We start from the raw sequence: 19002 nt of genomic DNA, 5'->3' as shown, positions 1-19002 counted from the left end.
CATATTCATACTTACATACTAAAGCATGAAGACTAATTATAGATAAAGGTTGAGTGAAAACGATTAATATTTATATTTTATAGTCACCATATATAGAGGTCAGAAAGGGCATTGTTGAGAGAAGAAATTAAATTGAAACACATAGTGGAATCAACCACTACCACACTTTGACAAGATGCAGAAAGGATCGCAAAGAAACAGTGGCTCATAGGAAGGCAATAACAATGATCGAATATTTTGCCAGCTTAATTTGTATTGATTTATGTATCCAGACTTGAAGATAATTGGAAAGAAAATATATTACAATCCTCACAATGTTTCTGTCAGAGCGTGTTTTGCATGATTTGTCTGTGTCTATGTTATTCAATATAAAAAATCTAATAGGAAAGCTACTGGACACCTAAGTTGGAAGTTACATAGCAAAAAAGATATGAGAATTCTAATTTCAATGATTTTCCTGCCATTCTTATACATTTGCAGCTACAGGGATTATGTGTGTTGTAAGTCGAATGAAACATTAGTTGGCTTTTAACTGACAATCATTTAATGACATGAAATCGATTACAGGATTGGTATTTTCAAGCGAAGTTAATGCTAAAATACCTTCTGTGCAGTTCCTGCCCATCCAGCCAGAAGTACAGTTGCAAAAGTATGAACCCATGGTATTTGTACAGGTAGCATTATTTCCACATGGCGAAGTGAGACATTCATCAATGTCTGAAACAAAGACAATTAGCATAGCTTTGAATATAGAGCAATCACAAACTTTGAATGAGACGTTTGAACAGGTTCCAATGAAATGTGTTACGTGTGCACATCATAGTTTGATCCATGACTATTCAAATGTGTTAACAAGCTTGTCGATCGTTGTTGACCACAACTACAGCTTTGGTATTTGTTGTCATGTGATGTGCACGGAGAGGATAAGTGAGGACATCCGGGCACGGAAGTGTCTCTTACATGTGCAGCACACAAGGTTTGGTAAAGAAACAGAGTCGTTGGTATATATGTCCTTACGAGTTTCACGTTTCGTCTGCACCTGATCAATGTTGAACTGTTCTGTTGCGCATGTGCTTAATAAGCTCTTGTTAGACCAGGAGGGAATGTCTTGCGCAAGTGTCTCTCATGAGTCGCTATTGATATCCATAATAGGTAAGGACACCTTCAGTGTATTCATGTAGCGCTTCTTGTGTCCTCCAACAGCGCGCTTTACATCAAAGAGTTCGCCATATAGCAGCTGTCCTCTAAAAGGTTCATTTGGCAACGGGACAATGTTTGCTGCCCATCTAAGCATGGGCCTACCCTCTGCAGACAACTGAAGGCATATATGATGAAGACGCTCGTGAAAATCTCAAAATCAGGAATCGTAGAATTGATTGACTTGTCAGGAACGTCTGCTATAGACAGTAAACGTCTCGCTGTCATATAGGAGGGTGTTGAAGAGAGCAGCTCGGTACAGTTTCACCTGGTCGGTAAATCTGAGTCATCTGCCGTCGCAAACATTCTCACATAGTCTCCCGAGGGCTGAAGTAACTTTGGTAGTTCTGGTGTTGAATTCAATGTGATTGTTGACTGCTCTTGAGAGGTTGCTGCCCAGAGCAGTGAAGCTGTCGACTTCCTGTAGTATGATCCTACATTGTCATGCACGGTTCATAATTTTTCTTTCCAGCGGGAGGTTGGGACATGAATTCCGTCTCTTCCTACTGTTCGAGAGGTGGTAAGTATGACACCCCTGACAAAACCTGTCCATGATGGCATGCATGTCTTGTTTTGAGCAGGAATAGAGGGTGCAGACGCCAGGAACGATGATGTTCTTGATTTATGTTTCCTTCGTCTTCGTGATCCACAGCAAACACCAAGGTTAGACGGCAAGAAATCCAATCCCGTGTCCAACATGGAATACTGATTACTGCTGTGGTAGTCATTTGAGAGCAAAACATGACAAATATGATGTAGAGTATGCGCATCAGACCGCAGCCTTGTTCCACACCATCTGCGGATTCTCCCTTGGCCATTACATCTGCCATCATGCTGTCGCGGACCTTACTAATGAATGTAATGAATCTACACAGCAACCCAAATTTGGCATCATATTCCAGACTCCATTTCTGCTGATAGTTAGGACGGCAACGGTGAGGTCACGAAATGTTGTATCGTGGTCTCTGTATTGCTCTTGGAATTTTTGCTGGAGTTGTCGTCCAGCGATTATCATGCCCATTGCTCCAGGACTTGCGAGGAAACCAAACTTCTTTTCTGGAAGAAGACTCAGCTCAAGATGTTGAATGAAGCGATTGAAGAGGACGCGAGAAAGTTTCTTTACAATTGACAAGAGGGACATTCATATGAGAATGTCACACCACTGATAGTAGCCCTCTCGCTTGTAGAGGTGGGCCATGTAGATGCTTTTAAATTCATGTTCGATAATTGATTCATTCTATAATTCTTGATGGCATCGGATCCTGAGGCCATTCGACTGGACTTTTTAAAGAGGAACATTTTGGTAGAATTTGACAGTGTGCACTTTAGGGACACAGGAAAAGCTAATGGTAAAATGGTAATGCAGATGAAAATGGAACGGTACCTTGCAAATATATATCAAATGGACTTTCCATACAGTTCCTCTCTAAGCAGACGTTTTATAGCTAAATTACAAACGATACTATGTAGTTATTCATCACAAATCAAAACTCATTTTTCCAGGCGGAACCAAACTAATTCTTTCTGAAGAATGTTGTGTGCGTAATACATTTTGCTTCAATGCATTACAGAAGTCTTTGTTAGAGACAACTTGATTGAACAGTTGAAAATAATGAGATGGGAAAAAGACTAGAGAGGGTCGAATTTTATTGTTGAATAACTTAAAGAGAGATTGAAAGAAATTAATACTCGAAGATATCTTCACATTTGGGAATTATAGTATACATTCCTATGGAAGTAAAGTACCAAGCAATATAGATTTAAGCTCGTTATGCTATTAAAGTGTAATGGAAGTTAATATTAATTTGATTTCGACCTACAGTTTGTTTTAGTGACATGAAATCGCTTGCAAGACTAATACTATCAAGCGAGGATAGATGGTAAAATACCTTCTGTGCAGTTCTTTCCCTTCCAGCCACTGGTACAGTTGCATACGTATGAACCAATGGTATTCGTACATGTAGCATTGTTTGCACATGGCGAGGTTAAACATTCATCAATGTCTGAAACACAGAGAAGGTGGAATTATATTATTCAAAGAAATAAAGACACATGGAAAGAAATCAATCTTATAAGGTATCTTCACATTTGGAGGTAGTGGTGTCCTCTCATAGGCAATTATAAAGGAACAACGATTAAATCTCTGTAGGTTGTCAAATTTTACCTGGAATGCAATATTAATCTGATTTCCATCAAAAGTGTTTCAGTGCCATTTAAACACTTCTAAGATTCATTGGATCAATCGAAGATAGATGTTAAGATACCTTCCGGGCATTATATTCCTATCCAACCTTTAATTCAGTTATGTACGTATGAACCAATGTTATTTGTACATGTATCATTATTTCCACGGATCAAATTTGAATACAAATTAATGTCAGAAGAAAACACATATAATGAAGATGTATGGGGCGCCGGAGACGTTTCTCACAGTAATATTTGAAGGTGATATGGAACAGTAATTATACTTGAAGGAAAAACGTGTCTTATAAATAATGTATTTTTCCATATGTTGATTTCTCTGAATAATATTTTGTCATTGATTGGCAATGATACTCTCGAAAATGAAGAAGGGAACAAGAACTAACAATAATTGATGCCGAAAACATTTAACCCTTCACTTGAAGAGACAAGTCAACGAGTTCGATTGAATATTTAATGAAATTTCTCCATCGTTTCGTGTGGTTCTTATATGTTCATGCTTACATACTAAAGCACGAAGTGTAATTATAGATAAAGGTTGAGTGCAAACGATTCATATTTCATATTTTATGGTCACTATATTTATTTTAGAAAGTGCTTTGTTCAGAGAATAAATTAAATTAAAACACATAGTAGAATCAACCACTGCCACAGCTTGACAAGATGCAGGAAGGATCGCAAAGAACCAGTAGCTCTTGGAAAGGCAATAACAATGATCAAATATTCTGCCAGCTTAATTTGTATTGATTTGAACCAATGGTATTTGTACATGTAGCATCATTTACACATGGCGAGGTCGAACATTCATCTATGTCTGAAACACAGAGAAGGTGGAACTGTATTATTCAAAGAACAAAATATACATGTAAAGAAATGAAGTCTAAAATGTATGTAGTGATGTCCGCTCATAAGCACCTTCCATGGAGCAACAATTGCAGCTCTGAAGGTTGTCAAATTTTACCTGGAATGAAACTTTAATCTGAGTTCTATCAGCAGTGTTTCAGTGCCATGAAAACACAAGATTCATAGCATCAGTCGAAGATAGATATTAAGATACCTTCAGGGCAGTTTATTCCTATCCAGCCATTAGTGCATTTATATACGCATGAACCAATGTTATTTGTACATGTATCATTATTTCCACGTATCAGATTTGAATAATAATTAATTTGAGGAAAAAGGATATACAAAGTAAATTTGAAGGGAGAGACGGAGACGTTTCGCACAGTAATAGTTGAAGGTGATATGTGACATTAGTTATAATTGAATCAATAAAGTGTCTTCTATAATAATGTATTTTTTCATATGTTGATTCCACTGAATAATTATTTGTCATCTGATTGGCACTGATACTCTCGAAAATGAAGAAAGGAAGAAGAACTAACAATAATTGATGCCGAAAAAGTATTTAACCGTTCACTTAAAGAGACGTGTCAACGAGTTGGACTGAATGTTTAATGAACTTTCTCCATCGTCTTGTGTGATTCTTACATATTCATACTTACATACTAAAGCATGAAGACTAATTATAGATAAAGGTTGAGTGAAAACGATTAATATTTATATTTTATAGTCACCATATATAGAGGTCAGAAAGGGCATTGTTGAGAGAAGAAATTAAATTGAAACACATAGTGGAATCAACCACTACCACACTTTGACAAGATGCAGAAAGGATCGCAAAGAAACAGTGGCTCATAGGAAGGCAATAACAATGATCGAATATTTTGCCAGCTTAATTTGTATTGATTTATGTATCCAGACTTGAAGATAATTGGAAAGAAAATATATTACAATCCTCACAATGTTTCTGTCAGAGCGTGTTTTGCATGATTTGTCTGTGTCTATGTTATTCAATATAAAAAATCTAATAGGAAAGCTACTGGACACCTAAGTTGGAAGTTACATAGCAAAAAAGATATGAGAATTCTAATTTCAATGATTTTCCTGCCATTCTTATACATTTGCAGCTACAGGGATTATGTGTGTTGTAAGTCGAATGAAACATTAGTTGGCTTTTAACTGACAATCATTTAATGACATGAAATCGATTACAGGATTGGTATTTTCAAGCGAAGTTAATGCTAAAATACCTTCTGTGCAGTTCCTGCCCATCCAGCCAGAAGTACAGTTGCAAAAGTATGAACCCATGGTATTTGTACAGGTAGCATTATTTCCACATGGCGAAGTGAGACATTCATCAATGTCTGAAACAAAGACAATTAGCATAGCTTTGAATATAGAGCAATCACAAACTTTGAATGAGACGTTTGAACAGGTTCCAATGAAATGTGTTACGTGTGCACATCATAGTTTGATCCATGACTATTCAAATGTGTTAACAAGCTTGTCGATCGTTGTTGACCACAACTACAGCTTTGGTATTTGTTGTCATGTGATGTGCACGGAGAGGATAAGTGAGGACATCCGGGCACGGAAGTGTCTCTTACATGTGCAGCACACAAGGTTTGGTAAAGAAACAGAGTCGTTGGTATATATGTCCTTACGAGTTTCACGTTTCGTCTGCACCTGATCAATGTTGAACTGTTCTGTTGCGCATGTGCTTAATAAGCTCTTGTTAGACCAGGAGGGAATGTCTTGCGCAAGTGTCTCTCATGAGTCGCTATTGATATCCATAATAGGTAAGGACACCTTCAGTGTATTCATGTAGCGCTTCTTGTGTCCTCCAACAGCGCGCTTTACATCAAAGAGTTCGCCATATAGCAGCTGTCCTCTAAAAGGTTCATTTGGCAACGGGACAATGTTTGCTGCCCATCTAAGCATGGGCCTACCCTCTGCAGACAACTGAAGGCATATATGATGAAGACGCTCGTGAAAATCTCAAAATCAGGAATCGTAGAATTGATTGACTTGTCAGGAACGTCTGCTATAGACAGTAAACGTCTCGCTGTCATATAGGAGGGTGTTGAAGAGAGCAGCTCGGTACAGTTTCACCTGGTCGGTAAATCTGAGTCATCTGCCGTCGCAAACATTCTCACATAGTCTCCCGAGGGCTGAAGTAACTTTGGTAGTTCTGGTGTTGAATTCAATGTGATTGTTGACTGCTCTTGAGAGGTTGCTGCCCAGAGCAGTGAAGCTGTCGACTTCCTGTAGTATGATCCTACATTGTCATGCACGGTTCATAATTTTTCTTTCCAGCGGGAGGTTGGGACATGAATTCCGTCTCTTCCTACTGTTCGAGAGGTGGTAAGTATGACACCCCTGACAAAACCTGTCCATGATGGCATGCATGTCTTGTTTTGAGCAGGAATAGAGGGTGCAGACGCCAGGAACGATGATGTTCTTGATTTATGTTTCCTTCGTCTTCGTGATCCACAGCAAACACCAAGGTTAGACGGCAAGAAATCCAATCCCGTGTCCAACATGGAATACTGATTACTGCTGTGGTAGTCATTTGAGAGCAAAACATGACAAATATGATGTAGAGTATGCGCATCAGACCGCAGCCTTGTTCCACACCATCTGCGGATTCTCCCTTGGCCATTACATCTGCCATCATGCTGTCGCGGACCTTACTAATGAATGTAATGAATCTACACAGCAACCCAAATTTGGCATCATATTCCAGACTCCATTTCTGCTGATAGTTAGGACGGCAACGGTGAGGTCACGAAATGTTGTATCGTGGTCTCTGTATTGCTCTTGGAATTTTTGCTGGAGTTGTCGTCCAGCGATTATCATGCCCATTGCTCCAGGACTTGCGAGGAAACCAAACTTCTTTTCTGGAAGAAGACTCAGCTCAAGATGTTGAATGAAGCGATTGAAGAGGACGCGAGAAAGTTTCTTTACAATTGACAAGAGGGACATTCATATGAGAATGTCACACCACTGATAGTAGCCCTCTCGCTTGTAGAGGTGGGCCATGTAGATGCTTTTAAATTCATGTTCGATAATTGATTCATTCTATAATTCTTGATGGCATCGGATCCTGAGGCCATTCGACTGGACTTTTTAAAGAGGAACATTTTGGTAGAATTTGACAGTGTGCACTTTAGGGACACAGGAAAAGCTAATGGTAAAATGGTAATGCAGATGAAAATGGAACGGTACCTTGCAAATATATATCAAATGGACTTTCCATACAGTTCCTCTCTAAGCAGACGTTTTATAGCTAAATTACAAACGATACTATGTAGTTATTCATCACAAATCAAAACTCATTTTTCCAGGCGGAACCAAACTAATTCTTTCTGAAGAATGTTGTGTGCGTAATACATTTTGCTTCAATGCATTACAGAAGTCTTTGTTAGAGACAACTTGATTGAACAGTTGAAAATAATGAGATGGGAAAAAGACTAGAGAGGGTCGAATTTTATTGTTGAATAACTTAAAGAGAGATTGAAAGAAATTAATACTCGAAGATATCTTCACATTTGGGAATTATAGTATACATTCCTATGGAAGTAAAGTACCAAGCAATATAGATTTAAGCTCGTTATGCTATTAAAGTGTAATGGAAGTTAATATTAATTTGATTTCGACCTACAGTTTGTTTTAGTGACATGAAATCGCTTGCAAGACTAATACTATCAAGCGAGGATAGATGGTAAAATACCTTCTGTGCAGTTCTTTCCCTTCCAGCCACTGGTACAGTTGCATACGTACGAACCAATGGTATTCGTACATGTAGCATTGTTTGCACATGGCGAGGTTAAACATTCATCAATGTCTGAAACACAGAGAAGGTGGAATTATATTATTCAAAGAAATAAAGACACATGGAAAGAAATCAATCTTATAAGGTATCTTCACATTTGGAGGTAGTGGTGTCCTCTCATAGGCAATTATAAAGGAACAACGATTAAATCTCTGTAGGTTGTCAAATTTTACCTGGAATGCAATATTAATCTGATTTCCATCAAAAGTGTTTCAGTGCCATTTAAACACTTCTAAGATTCATTGGATCAATCGAAGATAGATGTTAAGATACCTTCCGGGCATTATATTCCTATCCAACCTTTAATTCAGTTATGTACGTATGAACCAATGTTATTTGTACATGTATCATTATTTCCACGGATCAAATTTGAATACAAATTAATGTCAGAAGAAAACACATATAATGAAGATGTATGGGGCGCCGGAGACGTTTCTCACAGTAATATTTGAAGGTGATATGGAACAGTAATTATACTTGAAGGAAAAACGTGTCTTATAAATAATGTATTTTTCCATATGTTGATTTCTCTGAATAATATTTTGTCATTGATTGGCAATGATACTCTCGAAAATGAAGAAGGGAACAAGAACTAACAATAATTGATGCCGAAAACATTTAACCCTTCACTTGAAGAGACAAGTCAACGAGTTCGATTGAATATTTAATGAAATTTCTCCATCGTTTCGTGTGGTTCTTATATGTTCATGCTTACATACTAAAGCACGAAGTGTAATTATAGATAAAGGTTGAGTGCAAACGATTCATATTTCATATTTTATGGTCACTATATTTATTTTAGAAAGTGCTTTGTTCAGAGAATAAATTAAATTAAAACACATAGTAGAATCAACCACTGCCACAGCTTGACAAGATGCAGGAAGGATCGCAAAGAACCAGTAGCTCTTGGAAAGGCAATAACAATGATCAAATATTCTGCCAGCTTAATTTGTATTGATTTGAACCAATGGTATTTGTACATGTAGCATCATTTACACATGGCGAGGTCGAACATTCATCTATGTCTGAAACACAGAGAAGGTGGAACTGTATTATTCAAAGAACAAAATATACATGTAAAGAAATGAAGTCTAAAATGTATGTAGTGATGTCCGCTCATAAGCACCTTCCATGGAGCAACAATTGCAGCTCTGAAGGTTGTCAAATTTTACCTGGAATGAAACTTTAATCTGAGTTCTATCAGCAGTGTTTCAGTGCCATGAAAACACAAGATTCATAGCATCAGTCGAAGATAGATATTAAGATACCTTCAGGGCAGTTTATTCCTATCCAGCCATTAGTGCATTTATATACGCATGAACCAATGTTATTTGTACATGTATCATTATTTCCACGTATCAGATTTGAATAATAATTAATTTGAGGAAAAAGGATATACAAAGTAAATTTGAAGGGAGAGACGGAGACGTTTCGCACAGTAATAGTTGAAGGTGATATGTGACATTAGTTATAATTGAATCAATAAAGTGTCTTCTATAATAATGTATTTTTTCATATGTTGATTCCACTGAATAATTATTTGTCATCTGATTGGCACTGATACTCTCGAAAATGAAGAAAGGAAGAAGAACTAACAATAATTGATGCCGAAAAAGTATTTAACCGTTCACTTAAAGAGACGTGTCAACGAGTTGGACTGAATGTTTAATGAACTTTCTCCATCGTCTTGTGTGATTCTTACATATTCATACTTACATACTAAAGCATGAAGACTAATTATAGATAAAGGTTGAGTGAAAACGATTAATATTTATATTTTATAGTCACCATATATAGAGGTCAGAAAGGGCATTGTTGAGAGAAGAAATTAAATTGAAACACATAGTGGAATCAACCACTACCACACTTTGACAAGATGCAGAAAGGATCGCAAAGAAACAGTGGCTCATAGGAAGGCAATAACAATGATCGAATATTTTGCCAGCTTAATTTGTATTGATTTATGTATCCAGACTTGAAGATAATTGGAAAGAAAATATATTACAATCCTCACAATGTTTCTGTCAGAGCGTGTTTTGCATGATTTGTCTGTGTCTATGTTATTCAATATAAAAAATCTAATAGGAAAGCTACTGGACACCTAAGTTGGAAGTTACATAGCAAAAAAGATATGAGAATTCTAATTTCAATGATTTTCCTGCCATTCTTATACATTTGCAGCTACAGGGATTATGTGTGTTGTAAGTCGAATGAAACATTAGTTGGCTTTTAACTGACAATCATTTAATGACATGAAATCGATTACAGGATTGGTATTTTCAAGCGAAGTTAATGCTAAAATACCTTCTGTGCAGTTCCTGCCCATCCAGCCAGAAGTACAGTTGCAAAAGTATGAACCCATGGTATTTGTACAGGTAGCATTATTTCCACATGGCGAAGTGAGACATTCATCAATGTCTGAAACAAAGACAATTAGCATAGCTTTGAATATAGAGCAATCACAAACTTTGAATGAGACGTTTGAACAGGTTCCAATGAAATGTGTTACGTGTGCACATCATAGTTTGATCCATGACTATTCAAATGTGTTAACAAGCTTGTCGATCGTTGTTGACCACAACTACAGCTTTGGTATTTGTTGTCATGTGATGTGCACGGAGAGGATAAGTGAGGACATCCGGGCACGGAAGTGTCTCTTACATGTGCAGCACACAAGGTTTGGTAAAGAAACAGAGTCGTTGGTATATATGTCCTTACGAGTTTCACGTTTCGTCTGCACCTGATCAATGTTGAACTGTTCTGTTGCGCATGTGCTTAATAAGCTCTTGTTAGACCAGGAGGGAATGTCTTGCGCAAGTGTCTCTCATGAGTCGCTATTGATATCCATAATAGGTAAGGACACCTTCAGTGTATTCATGTAGCGCTTCTTGTGTCCTCCAACAGCGCGCTTTACATCAAAGAGTTCGCCATATAGCAGCTGTCCTCTAAAAGGTTCATTTGGCAACGGGACAATGTTTGCTGCCCATCTAAGCATGGGCCTACCCTCTGCAGACAACTGAAGGCATATATGATGAAGACGCTCGTGAAAATCTCAAAATCAGGAATCGTAGAATTGATTGACTTGTCAGGAACGTCTGCTATAGACAGTAAACGTCTCGCTGTCATATAGGAGGGTGTTGAAGAGAGCAGCTCGGTACAGTTTCACCTGGTCGGTAAATCTGAGTCATCTGCCGTCGCAAACATTCTCACATAGTCTCCCGAGGGCTGAAGTAACTTTGGTAGTTCTGGTGTTGAATTCAATGTGATTGTTGACTGCTCTTGAGAGGTTGCTGCCCAGAGCAGTGAAGCTGTCGACTTCCTGTAGTATGATCCTACATTGTCATGCACGGTTCATAATTTTTCTTTCCAGCGGGAGGTTGGGACATGAATTCCGTCTCTTCCTACTGTTCGAGAGGTGGTAAGTATGACACCCCTGACAAAACCTGTCCATGATGGCATGCATGTCTTGTTTTGAGCAGGAATAGAGGGTGCAGACGCCAGGAACGATGATGTTCTTGATTTATGTTTCCTTCGTCTTCGTGATCCACAGCAAACACCAAGGTTAGACGGCAAGAAATCCAATCCCGTGTCCAACATGGAATACTGATTACTGCTGTGGTAGTCATTTGAGAGCAAAACATGACAAATATGATGTAGAGTATGCGCATCAGACCGCAGCCTTGTTCCACACCATCTGCGGATTCTCCCTTGGCCATTACATCTGCCATCATGCTGTCGCGGACCTTACTAATGAATGTAATGAATCTACACAGCAACCCAAATTTGGCATCATATTCCAGACTCCATTTCTGCTGATAGTTAGGACGGCAACGGTGAGGTCACGAAATGTTGTATCGTGGTCTCTGTATTGCTCTTGGAATTTTTGCTGGAGTTGTCGTCCAGCGATTATCATGCCCATTGCTCCAGGACTTGCGAGGAAACCAAACTTCTTTTCTGGAAGAAGACTCAGCTCAAGATGTTGAATGAAGCGATTGAAGAGGACGCGAGAAAGTTTCTTTACAATTGACAAGAGGGACATTCATATGAGAATGTCACACCACTGATAGTAGCCCTCTCGCTTGTAGAGGTGGGCCATGTAGATGCTTTTAAATTCATGTTCGATAATTGATTCATTCTATAATTCTTGATGGCATCGGATCCTGAGGCCATTCGACTGGACTTTTTAAAGAGGAACATTTTGGTAGAATTTGACAGTGTGCACTTTAGGGACACAGGAAAAGCTAATGGTAAAATGGTAATGCAGATGAAAATGGAACGGTACCTTGCAAATATATATCAAATGGACTTTCCATACAGTTCCTCTCTAAGCAGACGTTTTATAGCTAAATTACAAACGATACTATGTAGTTATTCATCACAAATCAAAACTCATTTTTCCAGGCGGAACCAAACTAATTCTTTCTGAAGAATGTTGTGTGCGTAATACATTTTGCTTCAATGCATTACAGAAGTCTTTGTTAGAGACAACTTGATTGAACAGTTGAAAATAATGAGATGGGAAAAAGACTAGAGAGGGTCGAATTTTATTGTTGAATAACTTAAAGAGAGATTGAAAGAAATTAATACTCGAAGATATCTTCACATTTGGGAATTATAGTATACATTCCTATGGAAGTAAAGTACCAAGCAATATAGATTTAAGCTCGTTATGCTATTAAAGTGTAATGGAAGTTAATATTAATTTGATTTCGACCTACAGTTTGTTTTAGTGACATGAAATCGCTTGCAAGACTAATACTATCAAGCGAGGATAGATGGTAAAATACCTTCTGTGCAGTTCTTTCCCTTCCAGCCACTGGTACAGTTGCATACGTACGAACCAATGGTATTCGTACATGTAGCATTGTTTGCACATGGCGAGGTTAAACATTCATCAATGTCTGAAACACAGAGAAGGTGGAATTATATTATTCAAAGAAATAAAGACACATGGAAAGAAATCAATCTTATAAGGTATCTTCACATTTGGAGGTAGTGGTGTCCTCTCATAGGCAATTATAAAGGAACAACGATTAAATCTCTGTAGGTTGTCAAATTTTACCTGGAATGCAATATTAATCTGATTTCCATCAAAAGTGTTTCAGTGCCATTTAAACACTTCTAAGATTCATTGGATCAATCGAAGATAGATGTTAAGATACCTTCCGGGCATTATATTCCTATCCAACCTTTAATTCAGTTATGTACGTATGAACCAATGTTATTTGTACATGTATCATTATTTCCACGGATCAAATTTGAATACAAATTAATGTCAGAAGAAAACACATATAATGAAGATGTATGGGGCGCCGGAGACGTTTCTCACAGTAATATTTGAAGGTGATATGGAACAGTAATTATACTTGAAGGAAAAACGTGTCTTATAAATAATGTATTTTTCCATATGTTGATTTCTCTGAATAATATTTTGTCATTGATTGGCAATGATACTCTCGAAAATGAAGAAGGGAACAAGAACTAACAATAATTGATGCCGAAAACATTTAACCCTTCACTTGAAGAGACAAGTCAACGAGTTCGATTGAATATTTAATGAAATTTCTCCATCGTTTCGTGTGGTTCTTATATGTTCATGCTTACATACTAAAGCACGAAGTGTAATTATAGATAAAGGTTGAGTGCAAACGATTCATATTTCATATTTTATGGTCACTATATTTATTTTAGAAAGTGCTTTGTTCAGAGAATAAATTAAATTAAAACACATAGTAGAATCAACCACTGCCACAGCTTGACAAGATGCAGGAAGGATCGCAAAGAACCAGTAGCTCTTGGAAAGGCAATAACAATGATCAAATATTCTGCCAGCTTAATTTGTATTGATTTGAACCAATGGTATTTGTACATGTAGCATCATTTACACATGGCGAGGTCGAACATTCATCTATGTCTGAAACACAGAGAAGGTGGAACTGTATTATTCAAAGAACAAAATATACATGTAAAGAAATGAAGTCTAAAATGTATGTAGTGATGTCCGCTCATAAGCACCTTCCATGGAGCAACAATTGCAGCTCTGAAGGTTGTCAAATTTTACCTGGAATGAAACTTTAATCTGAGTTCTATCAGCAGTGTTTCAGTGCCATGAAAACACAAGATTCATAGCATCAGTCGAAGATAGATATTAAGATACCTTCAGGGCAGTTTATTCCTATCCAGCCATTAGTGCATTTATATACGCATGAACCAATGTTATTTGTACATGTATCATTATTTCCACGTATCAGATTTGAATAATAATTAATTTGAGGAAAAAGGATATACAAAGTAAATTTGAAGGGAGAGACGGAGACGTTTCGCACAGTAATAGTTGAAGGTGATATGTGACATTAGTTATAATTGAATCAATAAAGTGTCTTCTATAATAATGTATTTTTTCATATGTTGATTCCACTGAATAATTATTTGTCATCTGATTGGCACTGATACTCTCGAAAATGAAGAAAGGAAGAAGAACTAACAATAATTGATGCCGAAAAAGTATTTAACCGTTCACTTAAAGAGACGTGTCAACGAGTTGGACTGAATGTTTAATGAACTTTCTCCATCGTCTTGTGTGATTCTTACATATTCATACTTACATACTAAAGCATGAAGACTAATTATAGATAAAGGTTGAGTGAAAACGATTAATATTTATATTTTATAGTCACCATATATAGAGGTCAGAAAGGGCATTGTTGAGAGAAGAAATTAAATTGAAACACATAGTGGAATCAACCACTACCACACTTTGACAAGATGCAGAAAGGATCGCAAAGAAACAGTGGCTCATAGGAAGGCAATAACAATGATCGAATATTTTGCCAGCTTAATTTGTATTGATTTATGTATCCAGACTTGAAGATTATTGGAAAGAAAATATATTACAATCCTCACAATGTTTCTGTCAGAGCGTGTTTTGCATGATTTGTCTGTGTCTATGTTATTCAATATAAAAAATCTAATAGGAAAGCTACTGGACACCTAAGTTGGAAGTTACATAGCAAAAAAGATATGAGAATTCTAATTTCAATGATTTTCCTGCCATTCTTATACATTTGCAGCTACAGGGATTATGTGTGTTGTAAGTCGAATGAAACATTAGTTGGCTTTTAACTGACAATCATTTAATGACATGAAATCGATTACAGGATTGGTATTTTCAAGCGAAGTTAATGCTAAAATACCTTCTGTGCAGTTCCTGCCCATCCAGCCAGAAGTACAGTTGCAAAAGTATGAACCCATGGTATTTGTACAGGTAGCATTATTTCCACATGGCGAAGTGAGACATTCATCAATGTCTGAAACAAAGACAATTAGCATAGCTTTGAATATAGAGCAATCACAAACTTTGAATGAGACGTTTGAACAGGTTCCAATGAAATGTGTTACGTGTGCACATCATAGTTTGATCCATGACTATTCAAATGTGTTAACAAGCTTGTCGATCGTTGTTGACCACAACTACAGCTTTGGTATTTGTTGTCATGTGATGTGCACGGAGAGGATAAGTGAGGACATCCGGGCACGGAAGTGTCTCTTACATGTGCAGCACACAAGGTTTGGTAAAGAAACAGAGTCGTTGGTATATATGTCCTTACGAGTTTCACGTTTCGTCTGCACCTGATCAATGTTGAACTGTTCTGTTGCGCATGTGCTTAATAAGCTCTTGTTAGACCAGGAGGGAATGTCTTGCGCAAGTGTCTCTCATGAGTCGCTATTGATATCCATAATAGGTAAGGACACCTTCAGTGTATTCATGTAGCGCTTCTTGTGTCCTCCAACAGCGCGCTTTACATCAAAGAGTTCGCCATATAGCAGCTGTCCTCTAAAAGGTTCATTTGGCAACGGGACAATGTTTGCTGCCCATCTAAGCATGGGCCTACCCTCTGCAGACAACTGAAGGCATATATGATGAAGACGCTCGTGAAAATCTCAAAATCAGGAATCGTAGAATTGATTGACTTGTCAGGAACGTCTGCTATAGACAGTAAACGTCTCGCTGTCATATAGGAGGGTGTTGAAGAGAGCAGCTCGGTACAGTTTCACCTGGTCGGTAAATCTGAGTCATCTGCCGTCGCAAACATTCTCACATAGTCTCCCGAGGGCTGAAGTAACTTTGGTAGTTCTGGTGTTGAATTCAATGTGATTGTTGACTGCTCTTGAGAGGTTGCTGCCCAGAGCAGTGAAGCTGTCGACTTCCTGTAGTATGATCCTACATTGTCATGCACGGTTCATAATTTTTCTTTCCAGCGGGAGGTTGGGACATGAATTCCGTCTCTTCCTACTGTTCGAGAGGTGGTAAGTATGACACCCCTGACAAAACCTGTCCATGATGGCATGCATGTCTTGTTTTGAGCAGGAATAGAGGGTGTAGACGCCAGGAACGATGATGTTCTTGATTTATGTTTCCTTCGTCTTCGTGATCCACAGCAAACACCAAGGTTAGACGGCAAGAAATCCAATCCCGTGTCCAACATGGAATACTGATTACTGCTGTGGTAGTCATTTGAGAGCAAAACATGACAAATATGATGTAGAGTATGCGCATCAGACCGCAGCCTTGTTCCACACCATCTGCGGATTCTCCCTTGACCATTACATCTGCCATCATGCTGTCGCGGACCTTACTAATGAATGTAATGAATCTACACAGCAACCCAAATTTGGCATCATATTCCAGACTCCATTTCTGCTGATAGTTAGGACGGCAACGGTGAGGTCACGAAATGTTGTATCGTGGTCTCTGTATTGCTCTTGGAATTTTTGCTGGAGTTGTCGTCCAGCGATTATCATGCCCATTGCTCCAGGACTTGCGAGGAAACCAAACTTCTTTTCTGGAAGAAGACTCAGCTCAAGATGTTGAATGAAGCGATTGAAGAGGACGCGAGAAAGTTTCTTTACAATTGACAAGAGGGACATTCATATGAGAATGTCACACCACTGATAGTAGCCCTCTCGCTTGTAGAGGTGGGCCATGTAGATGCTTTTAAATTCATGTTCGATAATTGATTCATTCTATAATTCTTGATGGCATCGGATCCTGAGGCCATTCGACTGGACTTTTTAAAGAGGAACATTTTGGTAGAATTTGACAGTGTGCACTTTAGGGACACAGGAAAAGCTAATGGTAAAATGGTAATGCAGATGAAAATGGAACGGTACCTTGCAAATATATATCAAATGGACTTTCCATACAGTTCCTCTCTAAGCAGACGTTTTATAGCTAAATTACAAACGATACTATGTAGTTATTCATCACAAATCAAAACTCATTTTTCCAGGCGGAACCAAACTAATTCTTTCTGAAGAATGTTGTGTGCGTAATACATTTTGCTTCAATGCATTACAGAAGTCTTTGTTAGAGACAACTTGATTGAACAGTTGAAAATAATGAGATGGGAAAAAGACTAGAGAGGGTCGAATTTTATTGTTGAATAACTTAAAGAGAGATTGAAAGAAATTAATACTCGAAGATATCTTCACATTTGGGAATTATAGTATACATTCCTATGGAAGTAAAGTACCAAGCAATATAGATTTAAGCTCGTTATGCTATTAAAGTGTAATGGAAGTTAATATTAATTTGATTTCGACCTACAGTTTGTTTTAGTGACATGAAATCGCTTGCAAGACTAATACTATCAAGCGAGGATAGATGGTAAAATACCTTCTGTGCAGTTCTTTCCCTTCCAGCCACTGGTACAGTTGCATACGTATGAACCAATGGTATTCGTACATGTAGCATTGTTTGCACATGGCGAGGTTAAACATTCATCAATGTCTGAAACACAGAGAAGGTGGAATTATATTATTCAAAGAAATAAAGACACATGGAAATAAATCAATCTTATAAGGTATCTTCACATTTGGAGGTAGTGGTGTCCTCTCATAGGCAATTATAAAGGAACAACGATTAAATCTCTGTAGGTTGTCAAATTTTACCTGGAATGCAATATTAATCTGATTTCCATCAAAAGTGTTTCAGTGCCATTTAAACACTTCTAAGATTCATTGGATCAATCGAAGATAGATGTTAAGATACCTTCCGGGCATTATATTCCTATCCAACCTTTAATTCAGTTATGTACGTATGAACCAATGTTATTTGTACATGTATCATTATTTCCACGGATCAAATTTGAATACAAATTAATGTCAGAAGAAAACACATATAATGAAGATGTATGGGGCGCCGGAGACGTTTCTCACAGTAATATTTGAAGGTGATATGGAACAGTAATTATACTTGAAGGAAAAACGTGTCTTATAAATAATGTATTTTTCCATATGTTGATTTCTCTGAATAATATTTTGTCATTGATTGGCAATGATACTCTCGAAAATGAAGAAGGGAACAAGAACTAACAATAATTGATGCCGAAAACATTTAACCCTTCACTTGAAGAGACAAGTCAACGAGTTCGATTGAATATTTAATGAAATTTCTCCATCGTTTCGTGTGGTTCTTATATGTTCATGCTTACATACTAAAGCACGAAGTGTAATTATAGATAAAGGTTGAGTGCAAACGATTCATATTTCATATTTTATGGTCACTATATTTATTTTAGAAAGTGCTTTGTTCAGAGAATAAATTAAATTAAAACACATAGTAGAATCAACCACTGCCACAGCTTGACAAGATGCAGGAAGGATCGCAAAGAACCAGTAGCTCTTGGAAAGGCAATAACAATGATCAAATATTCTGCCAGCTTAATTTGTATTGATTTGAACCAATGGTATTTGTACATGTAGCATCATTTACACATGGCGAGGTCGAACATTCATCTATGTCTGAAACACAGAGAAGGTGGAACTGTATTATTCAAAGAACAAAATATACATGTAAAGAAATGAAGTCTAAAATGTATGTAGTGATGTCCGCTCATAAGCACCTTCCATGGAGCAACAATTGC

The 19002-nt window shown here is 37.6% G+C and overlaps 1 protein-coding gene across 1 annotated transcript; it reads right to left on the bottom strand.

Moving 5' to 3' along the window:
• Positions 1 to 603: 603 nt before the first annotated feature.
• LOC149771495 (uncharacterized) lies at positions 604 to 15292 on the bottom strand (the record flags this gene model as incomplete). Its single annotated transcript, XM_089948374.1, has 7 exons — positions 15271 to 15292; positions 12865 to 12978; positions 10382 to 10495; positions 7976 to 8089; positions 5493 to 5606; positions 3087 to 3200; positions 604 to 717 (listed from the first exon to the last, which is right to left on the bottom strand). Coding segments are annotated over exons 1-7 (706 nt in total), but the record flags the coding sequence as incomplete, so codon positions are not given.
• Positions 15293 to 19002: the final 3710 nt, after the last annotated feature.

Source organism: Sinohyriopsis cumingii, unplaced genomic scaffold (genome assembly GCF_028554795.1).
Source record: "Sinohyriopsis cumingii isolate HCF-2022 unplaced genomic scaffold, ASM2855479v2 utg001818l, whole genome shotgun sequence".
Taxonomy (NCBI): domain Eukaryota; kingdom Metazoa; phylum Mollusca; class Bivalvia; order Unionida; family Unionidae; genus Sinohyriopsis; species Sinohyriopsis cumingii.
Note: the sequence above shows the minus strand (reverse complement) of the source record. Positions and strands in the feature narration are given on the sequence as shown.